The sequence below is a fragment of the Nomascus leucogenys genome, chromosome 2, assembly GCF_006542625.1.
Source record: "Nomascus leucogenys isolate Asia chromosome 2, Asia_NLE_v1, whole genome shotgun sequence".
Lineage (NCBI taxonomy): Eukaryota > Metazoa > Chordata > Mammalia > Primates > Hylobatidae > Nomascus > Nomascus leucogenys.
In genome coordinates this window covers 99093305-99112688 of record NC_044382.1, presented here as the reverse complement: position 1 = coordinate 99112688, position 19384 = coordinate 99093305, and the positions used below count along the sequence as shown (strand labels likewise).

Here is a 19384-nt window from a genome sequence, read left to right as displayed (position 1 = left end):
ATGCCAACTGCTGAAAACTCTGCAGGAACCCTCTGAGCTTGCCAAAACCAGTAAAGCCACAACTGCGGCTCTTGATTCAGACTAGTCCACCTTATCACAAGAAACACCCTTAAGGAGGGCACAAACTCTTTTCCAGCAGCACAAGTTGGAAAGCAACACTGTCACACAAAAGCTTGAAGCCATGTTCATCATAAAAACTAGTTCAGGAGTTAGGCATGAAAAAGGGAAGGTAATACTAAAGATGAATGGATAAAAATCAAGGATGAAATATGTACTGATTTTTCTTCTATGTCAAGGATATGCTTCCAAATAATACAACCACGTATTAGAGAAAGATAACTAAAATAAGCAGTAGATCAGAGACCAAGAGATCCGGTTTTTCTAGGTATTTTAGCTGTTTGACTTCAGGTAAAATGTTTTAACTAATCTTGCCAAGTTTTTCATCTATAAAACGAAGTCAGCACAAATGAGAGATTCCTAGAATTTGTAACACAATGACTTCTTTTTAAGAATTTTCTCCAAAACAGTTTCCATATTTTAAATAATTTTAACCCTCAGTATACCAGAAAAAAACAGTTTTTACCCTTTTTCCTCTGGGTACAGTAGACCATTTTTTATATTTTAAAATATTTTTAAGTTAATTTCAAATAATGAAATACAGAGAATAAAAAAGATAACAGATAAAAGAATAGATATTGAAAACCAATTATTAGAACCCAATTAAAAAGGGGTAAAGGATTTGAATAGACATTTCTCTAAAGAAGATACAAAAATGGACAAAAAGCATGAAAAGATGTCCAACATCACTAATCATTATGGAAATTCAAATCAAAACCACAATGAGATACTGTGTTACAACCACTAGGATGGCTAGAATCAAAAAACAGTAAGAAATGTTGGCAAGGATATGGAAAAATTGGAACTCTCATACATTATTGATGGGAATGTAAAATGGTGCAGCCACTTTAGAAAACTGTTTGGCAGTTCCTCAAAATGTGAAATATAGAGTTACCATATGATCCTATGTATATACCCAATATAAATGAAAACATATCTTCACACAAAACATGTACATGAATGTTCATGACAAGATAACTCATGTAATCCCAAAAGTGAACTGACCCAAATGCCCGTCAAGTAATGAGTGGATAAACAAAATGTGGCATATATCCATACAGTGGAATATTATTCAGCCATAAAAAGGAATGAAGCACTCATATGTACTAAGCCATTGAAAACATTATGGCAAGTGAAAGAAGCCAAAGACACATATTACATCATTCCATTTATATGACATGGAATCTCTAGAGACAGAAAGCAGATTTCTGGTGCCATGGGTTGGAAGGAGGGAGAGTAGGGAATGACTACTAAAGGGTACAGAATTTCTTTTCTGGATGATGAAAAGCATCTAAAAAATTAGACAGTGGCTGGGCACAGTGGCACACACCTGTAATCCCAGCACTTTGAGAGGCTGGGGTGGGTAGATTACTAATAGGTCAGGAGTTCAAGACCAGCCGGGCCAACATGGTGAAACCCCATCTATACTAAAAACACACAAAAATTAGCCACGTGTGGTAGTACGTGCCTGTAATCCCAGCTACTCGGGAGGCTGAGGCAAGAGAATCACTTGAATCCAGGAGGTGGAGGTTGCAGTGAACCGAGATCATGCTACTGCATTCCAGCCTGGGTAACAGAGCAAGACTCTGTCTCAAAGAAACAAAACAAAACAAACAAAACAAAACGAAACAAAACAAAAACATTAAATAGTGGTGTTGGTTGCACAACTCTGTGGCTATATGAAAAGTCACTGAATTGTACACTTTAAAAAGTAAATTTTACATAGTGGATTATGTCTCAGTAAAGCTGTTACTTAAAACTCAATAAAACTAGGCCCAACACAGTGGCTCGGGATGTAATCCCAGCACTTTGGGAGGCCAAGGCAGCTGGATCCCTTGAGGCCAGGAGTTTGAGACCAGCCTGAGCAACGTGGTGAAATCCCATCTCTACAAAAAATACAAAAATTAGCCAGGCATGGTAGCTCATGCCAGTGGTTCCAGCTACTTGGGAGGCTACGGTGGGAGGATCACGTGAGCCTGGGAGGTGGAGGCTGCAATGAGCTGAGATTACGCCACTGCATTCCAGCCTGGGTGACAGAACAAGATCCTGTCTCAAATAAAATAAATAAATAAAGCTCCTGGAGATTTTACTAAGCAATTAAGTATAGCAAATCCAAATTTATATTACATGTTTTACTGATTTTGAAGGTAAATTTAACCAAAATGGGCAGTCATTTGAATGCAGTTTTCTGTGCATCAGCTGCCACAAACAAACCTAGAATACATGCCTTCTATACGTCCTGATCCCAGATTCCAAAGACATCTTTAATAGGTTCTAACTTATAATTTCCTCTGGTTCTTTTTCTCATATGTGTATCATCTAAATAATTTCAGATTATAAATGCATTTCTAGTAGAATCTAGCTTATCACTACTTCCAATTCTTCTTCTTGTACTTACATATCCAAAATGCAATACTTTAAAAAATTTTGATGTCTCATACTTCTTCTTTTTTTTTTTTTTTTTTTGAGATGGAGTCTCGCTCTATTGCCCAGGCTGGAGTGCAGTGGCACAATCTCCGCTCACTCCCAGGTTGACTCCATTCTCCTGCCTTAGCCTCCCGAGTAGCTGGGACTACAGGGGCCCTCCACCACGCCCAGCTAAGTTTTTGTATTTTTAGTAGAGACGGGGTTTCACCATGTTAGCCAGGATGGTCTCGATCTCCTGACCTCGTGATCCACCCGCCTCAGACTCCCAAAGTGCTGGGATTACAGGGGTGAGCCACCGTGCCCAGCTGATGTCTCATACTTCTATTGAAGAGAGGATGGCCCAGCCATCTTCTTTGCTCTATACTTGCAAAATATTTTCATTATTAAATTTATAATCACCAGTTAACACAATCCAGAAAACAATTTCATGTCTATATAATCAATTTCCTTTCGATCATTATTGTCTTTGCCTTTATGTTCAGCATTTGTCAGTTACAAAACACATCAAATTAATCTTGGTGCACAAATGTCATAAAACAAAACAAAAATGATCGTCTCATTTTAGCAAACAGGATGCTCCAGGTTTTTGTTACAAAGTATTACATGATGAGTTCTTTTTCAAAGATTGACTGTAGAAGGCCACCATAATTCCCTTTTAATTCTTGGAGATACAGTGTTTACTCATTGACTCTTGAATTTGAGAAAATTAATTGAAGACACTGTCATCTGAAGACTCACAGTCTGAGATTTTGCTTATACAATCAATTTCATCATCATCATGAGCATCCAGAGAGCTATCTATCTCTTTGCATTTGTCTTCTGATTTGTCTAAGAATTGTGGAACATGTTTTTCTGTCAATTTTAGACATTATGAGCAAAAAATTAAAAATTTTTGAAATTTTCAATCGTATTAAATGAAAATTAAAACAGAGCAACTAAAAATATAAGGGTCTCTGAAGACTTTATATCTTCTTAAAAAACAGAGGTAATGCTTTGGACAACGCCACAGGAAAACTATATGATGACATAATAGTGATAATTTATTTGAATTGCACAGTCCATTTCATCATTCTCCCATTTTTTATATTTATTCTTTTTTTCAGCATAGTGGGGAATGTCTGATGAATAGTGATGAGATAATATCTATGATGATGAAGTAGCAAGGTATTTCAAGATAGAGAAAAAATAAGATCACTCAGATTCCATAATTATTTTAGATATATAAAAGGGTCCAATAGGCTGATATGGTATTCTAAGATAAAACGAGTTTTCCTTTTTAAGTAAATGTCTGTTTCTTCTTTAGAAAACCTCTATGCAAGAATAAAAGTTATGAATATCAATCATACAAACAATAAGAACTGCTCCAAAAAAAAAAAAAAGTCAAAAATTTATATTGGGTCTCATGGACACTGATGGTATAGCAAGAATTAGTAAGCCAAATTCCATTTATTCAGTAACAGACCTGTGGACGTATTTAAGTAAATGTATAATTTCCATTAAGCTTTGAGGTTCTGAAAATGACTTATGACACTATCACCACTGCCAGAATCATGTTTCTACTTCAGAGGACCCTGTGGTTCAGAAACCTAAGCTGGGAACCACTAGACTAGACGGTCTCTTAGAGCTAAAATTCACTAAGATAATATTCATTGGTGTTTTTCCTTTATTAAGTAAATAACAAATTTCAATGCAAAGAAAATACTAATTGTTTCTATAATCCTACCTGAAAACATTAAAAACAAACTTTGAAGACATCGCAACATGAAATATGTTCATTCCATGCCATCAGTTCTTGAGGACTGATCTCAATGCCCTGAGCCACCAGCCACTTGACTATCAGGAAGTCTTGAGATCTCCCACCCTATTTGTCTGTCCTAGTGTCTAGTGATTTAGTTCCTTACAGTAGCCCTTAAGTCTCTCTTTCCTAAAGCACACAGGTGGTAAGTGATGCACCTGGCGAAGGTACAGTCATGTAACATCTCTATCCGGAATATGATTCTCTCTGACAGTAGGGTCGTTCTCTTCAGTCTGGCCAATTCTTTTTCACTCATAGCATGGATATTACATAAATTTATGTATGCACATATATACACATATAAACCTATATAGGCACATATAAATGTATATATTTTATAGAAAAACCTTTATTTTTAACACGAGTGTGTTTTTTAAACACACTATATCAGGAAACAGAGGTAAGCTGGGTGCGGTGGCTCATGCCTGTAATTCCAGCACTTTGGAAGGCCGAGATGGGAGGATCACTTGAAGCCAGGAATTTGAGACCAGTGTGAGCAAAAAAGCAAGACTCACGTCTCTACAAAAAAAGTAAAAATAAAAAATTAGCCGGGCATGGTGGTATGTGCCTGTAGTCCCAGCTACTCAAGAGGCTGAGGTGGGAGGATCACTTGAGCCCAGGAGTTTGGAAGCTGCAGTGAGCTATGATCGTGCCACTGCACTCCAGCCTGGGTTACAGAGCGAGACCTCACCTCTAAAATAAAATATAAAACAATAAAAAAAAAAAAAGACAGAAGTAAACATGAAGATCTCAGGGAGAATGTACTTGTATCAATTAGGAAATTTCTATACTAGAGTTTTCCCCTGAAAGAAATAAAAGCAAATAAAAAAACCCTTATTTTTTAAATACTTTATTGCATAGTTATCAAAGATAAAGTGCCCTTTAATCCAAGTACTAGCCAACCACTCCCATAGACCAACGACAAAATTATGTTTTTAATATCCCTGACTAAAACACTCACATAAATGCTTTAATTATTTGATATACTTTCTTTTTTTTGAGACAGAGTCTCACTCTGTCGCCCAGGCTGCAGTGCAGTGACATAATCTCAGCTCACTGCAACCTCCACCTCTCGGGTTCAAGCAGTTCTCCTGCTTCAGCTTCCTGAGTAGCTGGGATTACAGGAACGCGCCACCATGCCTGGCTAATTTTTGTATTTTTAATAGAGACAGGGTTTCCCCATGTTGGCCAGGCTGATTTCGAACTCCTGACCTCAGGTGATATGCCTGTCTCAGCCTCCCAATGTGCTAGGATTACAAGAGTAAGCCACCGTGCCCAGTCTGATTTGATGTACTTTTAAATTAGACATGTGCTTTAATAACAACCACATTCACCTAAGTGCATCTGTGCCATAGAGAAGAGATCAATTTTAAAAGCGCTGAAGTATACCCTGCATTACTATTTTTTTTAATAAGAATGAATACTGATTAGTTCATTTGGTCTTACTTTTTAAAATCTTTAAAATGAAAAGTTTTATTTTAGAACTCAAACAGATGAAAGCATGCAACACAATCATGAAAGTTAAAAATTTCAGTATTTGGCCAGGCATTGTGGCTCACGTCTGTCTGTAATCCCAGCACTTCGGGTGGCTGAGGTGGGCAGACCACTTGAGGTCAGGAGTTCAAGACCAGCCTAGCCAACATGGTGAAACATCTCTACTAAAAATACAAAAATTAGCTGGGCATGGTGCTGTGCGTCTGTAATTCCAGCTACTCAGGAGGCTGAGATGTGAGAATCACTTGAACCCAGGAAGCGGAGGTTGCAGTGAGCCAAGATTGCACCACTATACTCCAGCCTGGGTGACAAGAGTGAGACTCCATTCCATTTCAAAAAAAAAAAAAAATTAAGTATTTTTGAGATAAAATATCTCTTATCAAACCATTACATAACTTAAAGCAGCTATGTTTTGAGAATTAAATGAATTTGTCTAAAATGCTTCCTATAATTATAAGCACATGCTAAGATCATTACATAAGGCTTCCTTTTTTGACTCAGCCAATTCAAACTATTCTAGAGAGAGAGGAAAAATGGAATGTATTTTTAATACTAATGGAATGAGATGACACTATGAAATTCTCATATTTTATTGATGTTGTTTTGAGAACTCAAAGATGATATCAGTCTCTCTAATCTCAACAATCAAGGGCAGAAAGCAAAAAATCAATATAGTACTGCTGTGCTAAATAGCTACTCAGGAATGGTTTCCTTTCCTATAAAACCACTTCCCACTTCTAGTCTGAGGCTGTTGAGCCCTCTCCAACTATAATGTTTCCTTTCTTCCCTAAGCAGCACCAGTGAATACATATTTTACATCGTATCAAATACCTAAATGATAAACCAAACAAAATTAAGTCTTAAAAATTTTTTAACCTAAATATTAAATAATCAGAGACAAAGGTTTATGTATAATGATAATAATCATGGCATTATATATACAAGCAAAAAACTGGAAATAATCTTTCAAAAGCAGGAAATTAGTTATAGTTAATAATATTAAATCCACAGAGTAGACTACCAGTCATTAAAAGTCATGTTTTCCAAGAATAATAAGGATATGTGAAAATGCTAATATGCTACTGAGTGAAAGAAGGAAGATACAAAGTAATGTGAATCTAATTTTGCAAAGAGAATATACATGCATAAGAAAAAATCTGGAATATATACTAAAATATTAACAGTGGTTCTCTAGACATAAGCATGGGTAATTTTTACTTTTTAAAATTTTCCTGTTTTTCATAATTTTCACTGAACATATAAAATTATTATGAAAGATATTTCTAAAAATAAAATATCAAAAAGTTTAAAGTATTTTTTTCTGTTAAAGCAACATAAATATGCTTTTTCAAAGTAGTTGGTAATTTTTGATTGAATTGAATCAATCAACATTAAATGATTATATATCTTGTGCTTAAACACTGTTTCATCTGTATACATTAAGCCACATAATCAAAGACTCCAGTACAGTACCTTGTCTTTCTTCAGGTGTTTCAATAAAATAAGGCATTCTTTTCATTGTTTCTCTCAACTCCTGTTTCAAAGCCAGCATATATTCTTCACCTTCTCCTGTTTTCAGTGGCACTGGTTTATAATCTGTATCCTGTTTAAATTAAGAGAGAAAGGTTTTTTCAAATTAATTATGTATTTTAATATCCCTTTTATCTGTATTATAGAAAACAGCAGTTTTATTGAAATACTATGTTTTACAGGCACTAAGTTTTACAATCAACTTAAAAGATGAACTTCTGTAGTCTATTTAACCTGTTAACCCATTTCCTACTTTGCTCTTATATTAGAGGTAATAAAGATGCATAATTTTCCTTTTGGCCCTGAAAACTACACCAATAATCATTTTGCCATACACTCTGTTGACCTATGTGATTATCTACTTTAAAAATTAAGGTACCAGGCCATGCGTGGTGGCTCATGCCTGTAATCCCAGCACTTTGGGAGGCTGAGGCAGGTGGATCACGAGGTCAGGAGATCGAGACCATCCTGGCTAACACAGTGAAACCCTGTCTCCACTAAAAATACAAAAAATTAGCTGGGCGTGGTGGTGGGCACCTGTATTCCCAGCTACTCGGGAGGCTGAGGAAGGGGAATGGCATGAACCTGGGAGGCGGAGCTTGCAGTGAGCCAAGATCGCACCACTGTACTCCAGCCTGGGTGACAGAGCGAGAGTTCGTCTCACAAAAAAAAAAAAAAAAAAAAAAAAAAAAAAAAAATTACCAAAAAAAAGACAAATATAAAGAAAAACTAAGGTACCCAAATGAGAGCAGCTGCTTTAGGTTCTTATTAACCTCAACTAGTGGTGGTGTTATTGGAAAAAAATAAATTAAAAAAAAAGCAGCAGCTATCATTTAGTAAGTGGTTACTATGACTATGATATACTCAATATCCAACATCCATTATCTCATTGAAAGGACTACCAATATTTCTCCTTTCACAGTGAAGAAATTGAGAAGTGAACAATTTGTAAGCCCGTATAATGAATAAATGGCAAGATGGAGTTTGAAGTTGCATTTCAAGTTTTAAAAATTATACACACACACATAGATATACAAAAATATGTGTTTCTATGTGTGTATATATTTACACAAATATATTCATTAACAAGTGGATCTCTAGTAAAGACATTTCTGGTTTCAGAGGATAAAGATAAGGTACATTTTCAAAATTTGATTAGGAATGTATACATTCATGCTGCAACTACTTATTGAGTACTCAACATGGCTAGACTATAGATGATACCATGATAAACAAGTCAAAGTCCCTGCCCACAGAGAACTTACATTCTAGGAGAAAAACACACAACAAATTAGTAAACAAATGAGGTGACATGCAATTTCACATAGTGACAAATGACATATAAATGAAGATGGGTAAATGAAAAATGATTGACAGTGCATGGAGGGTGGAGGTGGAATCTACACAGGGTGAGCACCCTTGGCCTCTTGGGGAGGTCACATTTGAGTAGAGATTGGGATAAAATCAGGGAGCCATCTATGCAAAGATGGTTCCAGCAGGGAACCAGCAGGACCAAAGGCCTGAGGACACAAGGAGGCCTGCGTAGCTGAGGAATGAGAAGGACAGTGGTAGAAAAAGGGTCAGAGAGACATCAGAATGGAGAGATCGGGCAGAGCCTTTTACCCAGTAGTAAGGAATTTTAATTTTATTCGAAGTATAAAGAAATACTATGTACTAACATCCCCAGTGTTTAGAAGTAATCTCCCCACACATGGAAAAGAGCTTGCTTTGAAAATCACTGTAAAGTGACATTATGCCAATACCTGAGACATTTGTCTTTGTTTTTATGCTGCAATGAATATCAAAAAGGTAAAATACCAAGAGTAAAAAGCAGAGACTCCTTGTGTGAGACATCTAGATCCCTGGATACATTCTAAACTAAACATAAAGCGAAAACATTATATATTATGGAAATTAAGCTTGCAGCATACTCACTAAATTTTAAAACAACCCTAAAATAAGCAAAAAAAGTTCAGTGGGGGAAAAAGTCAAGTGGTATACTAAGGAGCAAATTTAAATTCTATAGATACAAGATAAGAAAATCATTAAGTGAAGGTGTGATAGGGTGCGAACTGAGAACCACTATAAAACCTAATGACTTTTAAAACTATTATTTTCATATTCGAATTCATCAATAACACCAATACAAGTTGTAAGAATTGAAAACTAATTCTTTACTGGTTCACATAGTACTAAATATATCCATGGAAAGATGTATACAGTTTTGTTTTCTATATTTTAAGAAAGCAGATCATGAAAATATTTAAAGGTAAGTGAAAGACACTCTACTTTCTTATACTTGAAGATACTATAATCATATATCAAGTCCCATATAGAATTTTAATATTCTCTGAAAAATGAAAAAACACACTATGAGAACTCAACTGTTCATATACTTACAGGAAATAGTGGGGGTGGTTTCAACACTACATCAGGTAACTTTTCACCTTTGCTAAATCCAACAGCCTCAATATTAAAGGTATAAGCAGCACGTCCTCTTCCTTTATTCCCAGCCATCAGAACCAGTTATACCAGATGAGTGGGCAAATTCTGAAAGGCACTATTAATGATTAAGATTTACTGGATCACATATAAAAAAGAAATCAACACTTTAAAGCAAAATATAAAACTGCACCCCTTAAGTAGCATAGTTGATTTAAAATACTTTTGGAAAGCAAAACATGTAGAGAAATAAACATGTGACAACTGACTGCTGAATTTCTCACACTCACACACCTTTGGCAGGTAAGATAGTGATAGCTTCAACTCCCTCACCCACTACTGCCCCACATCCAGTCCACGCAATTCACCCACCCTTCTGTGGTTTGGCAGTAGGATCTCAGATATAATGTACATAAAAAGTGGACACAAGACAAGACCAGGCTGACGAGGAGAAGAAATCTTTCTTTTTCATGTCAACATAAAAACTATCATTAGTCATACATACTTTAAGACTTTAAATGATTTATCTTAGCATGTGAGTGTTTGGAAGAATCCCTGAGATCTAGTCTAATGTCTTCCTTCTAGAAATGGGAATGGGATCAATGAGACTCAAAAGAGGCCTGTCCAAGAAAAAAAAATTCAGAGGAAAACAGCTAAAATCATTAAAGTTATGATAAACCCATACTCTTCAATTTTGGAGACAGGAGTGATATCACATATGCAAGTTGTATTGAACTTTTGAATCCTCTGATTATACTAGGAGAACTGAGCTGGCAATGTATAAACAGGGATCCCTACGCTAGAGTTCTTTCAATAGAAGTCTGCATTCAACTGTAGTGATGACTATAATGCACATTCTTTACATCTCTTTCCCTGCTGATAATACTGAGCCTCATTTAACCCTGTGAACCCAAGAGAGAAATGATATGTCCTCTAGACCACTTGGAGGAAGTCAGAGGAGTGGCATTGGTTTTGGCCCCATCAGCTCAGTCTCATTTCTGAATCTACTCACTTGCCCTCCTTGCAAAATTATGCAAGCCACCGTACTTCACACAGCTGCTCTACTCTTCACCAGGGTTTCTTGCCTGGTCATTAATGTTACCCTTCTTAGTCTGCCACATTAATGGTGAAGCAACATTACCTAAAACCAACAAGGTGCTACCTCTTTATATCAATTTTACTGTCTACAATTTGAATATACGCAGTACTTTGGACCAAAAGGCTGAAAACTCCCAGCTCACTTTATCACAGGGCCAACATTACAAAGCAAGCGGCTCTCAGTTCTCAACCCTGGCTGCCATTAGAATGACTTGGGTAGCTTAAGAAACTAGAGCAATGGTTCTCTTTTTTTTTTTTTTTTTTTTTATATTCATTTTTTTTTTTTTTTTTTTTTTTTTTTATTATACTTTAGGGTTTTAGGGTACATGTGCACAATGTGCAGGTTTGTTAACATCACACTCCGGGGACTGTTGTGGGGTGGGGGGAGGGGGAGGGACAGCATTAGGAGATACACCTAATGCTAAATGACGAGTTAATGGGTGCAGGAAATCAACATGGCACATGGATACATATGGAGCAATGGTTCTCAAAGAGTGCTGTCTGCAGCAGCATCACTCAGAACTTGGTAGAAATGCAAACTGTGAGTTCCACCACAGAACTAAAGAAAAAAAACTGTGGGTGGGCCCAGCATTGGTGTTTTAAGAAGCCTTCCAGATAATTCTTATGTATACTAAGTTCTGTGAATCACTGAACTGAACCAATCAATCCAGATCTCTTGGGGTGAGGATTGGGCAAGAGTCAGTTTTAGAAGCTTCCCAGGTGGTTCTAATACACAGCAAATGTTAAGAGTATTGGTAGAACTGTGTTGGTGGAAGTCTTAGCTACTAAGGAGTAGTTAAGTTAAAATACACATGTAGAATCAAGGACTTCATAGATCTCATCTTTGAGGTTTAAAATTATACAAATTAGCCTTAGCAACTGAAAAATATTTGCCTTAAAGTTGAGATAACTGTAACTGCTGTAAATCTAAGTAACACAGGATGTGGCAAATAAAAGTTTTAATTCATTTGCAAGGAATAGCAGTAACAAGGCATTGCACTTTTAGACAGCCAATTTAATTTTTTAAATATTTTATTTATTTATTTTTTTCACTACAACCTCCCTCCCTCCCTTAAGCGATTCTCCTGTCTCAGCCTCCTAAGTAGCTGGGATTATAGGCATGCATCACCATGCCCGGCTTATTTTTTTAGTAGAGATGGGGTTTCACCATGTTGGCCAGGTTGGTCTCAAACTCCTGACCTCAAGTGATCTGCCCGCCTCGGCCTTCCAAAGTGCTAGGATTATAGGCATGAGCCACCGTGCCCGGCCAATGACACTCTGCCAATGATGGCCAATTTTAATGTCCTTCTATATTTAAGGCCCCGGAAGCAAACCATATATTCAACATCTTTCTGTAATGAAACATCGTTTCCTGTTTTCTGTGAATTACTCAAGCAGAATGCATGGCATTTGATTTGACATAATGGCTATGATACTGAGAACATTTTCAGATACGATTTTGTAACTGTCCAAGGGGTTCACCCTGCCTGCTGTCTGGACAGAGCTGATTTATCAAGACAGGGGAACTGCAATATAGAAAGAGTAATTCACACAGAGCTGGCTGTGCAGGACACCGGAGTTTTATTATTCCTTAAATCAGTTTCCCTGAAAACTTGGAAATCAGAGATTTTTTTTTTTTTTTTTGAGACGGAGTTTTGCTTTTGTTGCCTAGGCTGGAGTGCAATGGCATGGTCTCCGCTCACTGCAACCTCCGCCTCCCGGGTTCAAGCAATTCTCCTGCCTCAGCCTCCCGAGTAGTTGAGATTACAAGCGTGTGCCACCATGCCTAATTTTGTATTTTTAGTAGAGACGGGGTTTCTCCATGTTGGTCAGGCTGGTCTTGAACTCCCGACTTCAGGTGATTCACCCTCCTTGGCCTCCCAAAGTCCTGGGATTATAGTTGTGAGCCACTGCGCCCAGCCAGAGATCAGAGATTTTAAGGTTAATTTGGTGGGTAGGGGGCTAGTGAATTGGAAGTGCAGATTGGTTGGCTCGGGGATGAAATCATAGGAAGTCAAAGCTGTTCTCTTCTGCTGAGTCAGTTCCTGGGTGGGGGCCACAAGATAGAAGAGTCAGTTAATTGATCTGGCTAGTGCCCCCTGATCCATCACGTGCAGGGTCTGCAAAATATCTCAAGCACTGATCTTTGGAGCGGTTTAGAGAGGGTCAGAATCTTGTAGCCTCCAGCTGCATGACTCCTTAACTATAATTTCTAATCTTGTGAATAATTCTTAGTCCGACAATGGCAGTCTAGTCCCCAGGCGAGGAGGAGGTTTGTTTTGGGAAAGTCTGTTATGTCTTTGTTTTAAATCATAAACTAAGTTCCTCCCAAAGTTAGTTCAGTCTATGCCCAGGAATGAACAAGGGCAGCTTAAAGGTTAGAAGCAAGATGGAGTCATAGTTAGGTTAGATCTCTTTCACTGTCTCAGTCATAATTTTGCAAAGGTGGTTTCACGCCCAAAAATGAACAAGGATAGTTCAGAGGTTAGAAGCAAGATGGGATCAATTAGGTCTGATACCTTCCACTGTCATAATTTTCTCAGTTATGACTTTTGCAAAGTTGGTTTCAATCCCTCCCTTTGGGTTTCATAGTTTTACATTACTCATTTCGTAAATTTATCCTTGCAGGCCTCCATATTTGAGTTTTCCCTCATAACTGCTTGAATACTAAAAGTTGATTTTTCATCTTTAATGTTGTCATTTTAAACTACAACTCTATGCCTTTTCTTGTTTACTAATACTTACATTTACTATACTTACATACACAAAAGTCAGTATATTAAATCCCCATATACCCACTACTCAGCTTCAAAATTATCAGTATATGACTATTGTACTTTAACTATACTTTTCTACTTCCACTGCTTCAGATTATTTTAAACTCTTCAGTATGTATCTTCTCTGAGAGTTAAGGGCTTTTAAAAAAAATCACAATAACATTGCATCTACAATTTTAACAATAACTCTATACCATCATCTTATATAGAACATTCATATTTCTCAGTTATCACATAAATGTTTTTACAGTTAATTTGTTCAAATCAAGACATAAAAAATACATGACATTTAACTTTCTTTTTTTTTTTTTTTTTTTTGAGATGGAGTCTCGCTCTGTCACCCAGGCTGGAGTGCAGTGGCGCAATCTTGGCTCACTGCAAGCTCCGCCTCCCGGGTTCATGCCATTCTCCTGCCTCAGCCTCTCCGAGTAGCTGGGACTACAGGAGCCCGCCACCACGCCCGGCTAATTTTTTTTGTATTTTTAGTAGAGACGGGGTTTCACCGTGGTCTCGATCTCCTGACCTCGTGATCTGCCCGCCTCGGCCTCCCAAAGTGCTGGGATTACAAGCGTGAGCCACCGCACCCGGCCTAACTTTCTTTTAAACTGCAATGGTTTTCCCATTTTTTTTTTTTTTCTATTTGTCTAAGAAACTAGGTCAGTGCCCTATACAATGCTTCTTAAACTTTAGGTACAAGAGAATTACCTAGGAATCTTGTTAAAATGCAGATTTTGAATCAATTGGCTGCAGACAGAAACTGGGAATCTGCATTTTTATCAAGGTCTCAGGAGACATCAACTGGTTTGTAAACCATACTTTGAAAGTAGCAAAGCTATACAATTTCCCATACTCTGGATTTGACTGATTTATACCTGAGATGTGATTTAACATATTCCTCTATTCCCTGGGTGTATTTCCAATAAACAGGTAAACTAGAGGCTTAGATTTGGGTTTGATTTTTTTTTTTTCTCAAGAATACTGAAAAGGGATGTTCTCTCTTTCCTTCTGTATTACATCAAGATGAACAAATCCCTCATGGTATTGATCAGCTGGTCATGGGTTCAGGTGTTGGTCTATTTCATTAAGTATAAAGTGTCCATCAGTTTTCACCTAATGATTTTAGCAGTCACTGACTGATCACAATCTAGATCAATTTTTCCATTATCAGTTGCAAAATGGTGGTATACAAATTTTATCATTCTTTCTGTTCCATTAATTGGAATTCCACCAGGGATAAATTTCTCTTATGTATTCTTTAGTTACCTTGAAATAAAGTTCATACAGGAACTATATTTATTTTAATAGCCAAGCTTATTACATCTCTCTACATTAAAAAAGCAGGAAAATATCCAAATGGACTTGTTTCAATTGCTGAGTCACTAAGACATATGCTGAGCCTAGAGAAAGCTTATCTCCCAAGTATCAAAACTGCTGAACAGAAGGGGTCACACCTTTCACTCTAAGAAACAATTGCAAGAGCCCACTAGGCCTACTCAAAACCACTGGGCTGCACTCCAGTCCAGGATTTGCCACTACTTAAAGATTAAAAACAATTCCAGGTAAAGTTTACCAGACTTTCCTCATCATGAGAATTAACTGGAGGACCTGCTAAACACAGAGTCCTAGGCTTTCTTTAAGCCCTCAAACCTACTAGACCAGAATCTTTGGAGGTGGGCCCTGGAAAAGTTTGGAAAACTCACCCTAAAAAAAGAGGATACCAGCTAGCACTGCTTCATGGAATAGCTCTTGAAAAATAACAAACTCTATTGACTCTAAATTTCCATTTTTATCAAGCAATCTTTGGGTGTATGAATTGCTATCATTAGCGAATGTACCACCCTTGCCAGAAAAACTTCCTAGCTTTTGATACATTTAATAATTATGTGGCATTCCAGCCTACAAACCCATCTCTTTAAGTTAGTTTTCATGAATCCATTCCCCTGTACACAGAGGAGCTGATAAATTCGTTTTCTTCTCCTGCAGAGCTCAGAGAGAGTCCCTGGATCCTGGTAAACATATCATGAAAGAAACAGCCTACGAGTGAGACTGTGGTTGAGTTAACCACTGCCTCATTCCTTTTTCAATACACCAAACTCTAGAATAAAGGAGTTTTAGTGCTTTCTATATTTCCTCATGCTCCAAATCTTTCTCTACTTCATATGGCCCAATTTCACTGAGTCATCCATTCAACCAGTATTGAGCCTTCCAGGCACTGTGCTAGGAGCTAGAGAGCACTGATCAATCATCTTACTTCTAAATGTCACTTTCTTTGCAATTTCTCTACCATAACCCAGCTCAGTCCTTTTTCACCACACTTCTGATTAACTGCAAACTTTGTGGTATCCATTGTTCTTCCTGTTTAATTTATGGATCCACATTACTCATCCTAAAGCACAATTTTGATTCTGCTACTCTCCTCATCTTCCCTCTTGGCTAACTGAATTAAATCCAAACTCCCTATTTACTCAGAGCCCTTTTAAGATGGTTGCACCCTATTCTCCTGACTCACTAGTCTATAGTCATGTCTTGAATACCAGTCTTTCCACTGCAACTTACTCCCTCTGCCTCCCTGACTTGCTACATCCCTTTTCACCAAAAAAGCCAGTTTAAGTCCCTCAGCAACCACAACAGTCACTTCATCCCACATTGCTCTTGGAAAGATCCTCCTGTTAAAACACATAGATTTAAAAAAAAATTTCAGGTGATATATGTTGCCAAACTTGTCAATTTCCAAAGAAATAGACAGAATACCACTTTTGGGAAATTGATCTTTTCCAAAGGGGAGGAGTTTCACCTATGTTTTTCGTTTGTTGTTTGTTTGTTTTTTACCGAGATGGAGTCTTGTCGCCCAGGCTGGAGTGCATTGGTGCGACCTCGGCTCACTGCAACCTCCGCCTCCCAGGTTCAAGCAATTCTCCTGCCTCAGCCTCCAGAGTAGTTGGGATTACTGGTGCCTGCCACCAAGCCCGGCTAATTTTTGTATTTTTAGTGAAGATGGGGTTTCACCATGTTGGCAAGGCTGGTCTTGAACTCCTGACCTTAGGTGATGTGCCTGCCTCAGCCTCCCAAAGTGCTGGGATTACAGGCATGAGCCACCGCGCCTGGCTGTTTGTTGGTTCTGTCTGTGTTAAGTAGAGATTTTATCCTCCCTACTGTCTAGCATAGTGCTTCCTATATAGCAACAGCTCCACAATTAATGTCAAGCTTACCCTATTTGTGCACTGTGATTTGATGAGCAAATCTACCCACAGAAGGACAATTCAGTTAGTCCATTATTAAGGCTTTTTCCCCCTTTCTTTGAGTGGGACCTGGCTGCACATTGGAATCACTGGGAGAGGTTTTAAAGAAAAGAAAACCCAGGATTCACCCCAGAACAATAAAATCAGAAGCTCTGGAGGTACCATTTAAGCATCAGGACTTTTTAAAGCATCCCAGGAGATTACAGTGTGCAACCCAAATTAAGAACCACTGCATTTTTAGTAGAGACGGGGTTTCACCATGTTGGCCAAGATGGTCTTGATCTCTTGATCTCGTGATCTGCCCTCCTTGGCCTCCCAAAGTCCTGGGACTACAGGCTTAGCTGGACATGGTGGCACGCGCCTGTGGTCCCAGCTACTCGGAAGGCTGAGGCAGGAGAATCACTTGAACCCGGGAGGTGGACGTTGCTTGCGCCGCTGCACTCCAGCCTGGGCGACAGAGCGAGGCTCCCTCTCAAAAAAAAAAAAAAAAAAAAAAAAAAAAAAAAAAAAAAAAAAAAAAAAGAACCACTGCAGATTAAACCTCCCATTTTACAGAAGAAGAAAGTGACACCCTAAATGGTTACTTGATTACCTAAAGATGTAAAGCTAATTCCTAACAAAAGCAGGACTGCTTTAAGGCCTCAGAAAACCTTTCCACTGTTCTTTCATTTGCATTACACTTCAGGAAGCATAAGTCTAGGCTGGTTAGAAGACTTTTTTAATCCCTGGGAGGTCTTTATTCAATGAAGTGAATAACTGCAAAACAGACTCAATTAAAAATGTAAAATGAGTAGCATTGCCCCTTCCATTTCAGGATGTCTCCTGAAAATTCCTATTCAGAATTGTTCTGAGAGGTTTGAAAATGGGTGTAGTTTAAGCATCCAAGAGCTGAAATAAAAAAGTCAATTTTAATCAACTACAAAAACAACCTCCTAGCAGATGTTGAGCTAATCTCTGAAATTCCTCCTAGTTCTAACATTTTATGAGTTATGATGTAACTGAAATGTCTTGTCCTCCACGTCTTACACAGTTCCTTGTCCACACTGAGGCAGGAAAATAGGGTCTGGAGGCAGGGAACAAAAGGCCGATTCACACTTCGGCTATGACAGGAAATATCCTCTCCATAGGGCATATGCCAAGTAAATGACTTTGTAACTTTACTTCATCCTCTTCATTTACATAGGGTGTACACCAAGTAACTAAATGGAAACCCCTAGAGGGTATTTAAACCCCCACAAATTCTGTAAGGGGACCCTTGAGCCCATATGCTCCACCCACTCCCTCACTGGAGTGTACTTTCATTTTCAATAAGTATCTGCTTTTGTTGCTTCATTCTTTCTTTGTTTTGTGTGTTTTGTCCAATTCTTTGTTCAAGACGCCAAGAACCTGGACACCCTCCACCAGTAACAACGTCAGCTCCATGAATAAATGCACAAACAGATAGAAGCAGACATAGAAGCTACAGGAGGCAGTGAAAGTCAAGTCACAGTACTATTCCTGATGAATGACCCCTAAATCAGGATAGCTGATTGTATCTGATAACTGACCTGTCTACTTCCAACCCTTCATCTAATAGAGGTTTACCAGCTCTGTTCTCTCTCCCATGTTCCATTTCTTCCACCTCTGCTTCATTTCAGACCCTCTAATGTCTCACCTGGACCTCTAAAACAGAACAAATAAACTTCCTGTGGCCGGACTCTCCCTTTCAATCCACTCTGCAGTCTAGGGTATCTTTCTGGAATACAAATCTTGACACGTGACTCTCCTTAACAGAGCTTTGGAGTCTTTCTGCCTCTCACCACATGCACCCCACGCTGTGGCCAAGTCAACCATTGAATGCCTGGAGTGCCCTTCCTGCCACATCCACCTAAGCCCCAGGTTCTTTTCAGATGCCATGCAAATGACACTTTCTCCATGATAATTTCTTCCACCCTACATGGAGGTAGGCCTCTCCCTTCTCTGTGTTTCCCAAGTACTACTCTGCTTTTAAGGCCTTTTTACAATCATGTTGTAACTGTCAGCTCTTATCTGTCTCCCAGAGAGGCTCTTCAATCCAATCAAGTATTTATTAAGCACCCTCATCATCAGGCCGTCTTCTATGAATTGGGAATACAGTAGTGAGCAAAACAAAATTTCTCCTCTCATGAAGCTCACAGTCGAGGGTAAGAAACTGACAAAATATATTTTATAGGAAATATCAGGAGGTGGTAGGAAGACAAATAAAGACAGGAAACATGGATGCTATTGTGGAAAGGGTGGCTGAAGAAGTCCTCTCTTATTCGGTGATATCTGAGCATAAGCCTGACAAAAGTAAGGCAAAGAGCCATGCAGAGAATTAAAAAAGGATATCCAGTGAGATGTGGGATGCAGGCAGAGGAACCTGGGAGTGTGAAGGTCTCCTTGGAAACTTATTCTCCTTTTTATGTCCCCATTACTAACCAAAGCCTGGCAAAAGGCCAGTGATT

The 19384-nt window shown here is 38.3% G+C and overlaps 1 protein-coding gene across 2 annotated transcripts in view; it reads right to left on the bottom strand.

Annotated features, from left to right (window-relative positions):
* POLR3G (RNA polymerase III subunit G) overlaps nucleotides 1-10530 on the bottom strand; it is a 46853-nt gene extending 36323 nt beyond the window's left edge. For both annotated transcript variants that reach the window (XR_004031277.1, XM_030816777.1), the window contains exons 1-2: nucleotides 9764-10530; nucleotides 7307-7436 (exon numbers count right to left, since the gene is read on the bottom strand). Coding sequence is in view for 1 of the 2 variants with exons in the window: in XM_030816777.1 (XP_030672637.1) it covers nucleotides 7307-7436; nucleotides 9764-9880 (247 nt within the window). In the remaining variant the exon portion in view is untranslated. The remainder of the gene's footprint in view (nucleotides 1-7306; nucleotides 7437-9763) is intronic.
* Nucleotides 10531-19384: the final 8854 nt, after the last annotated feature.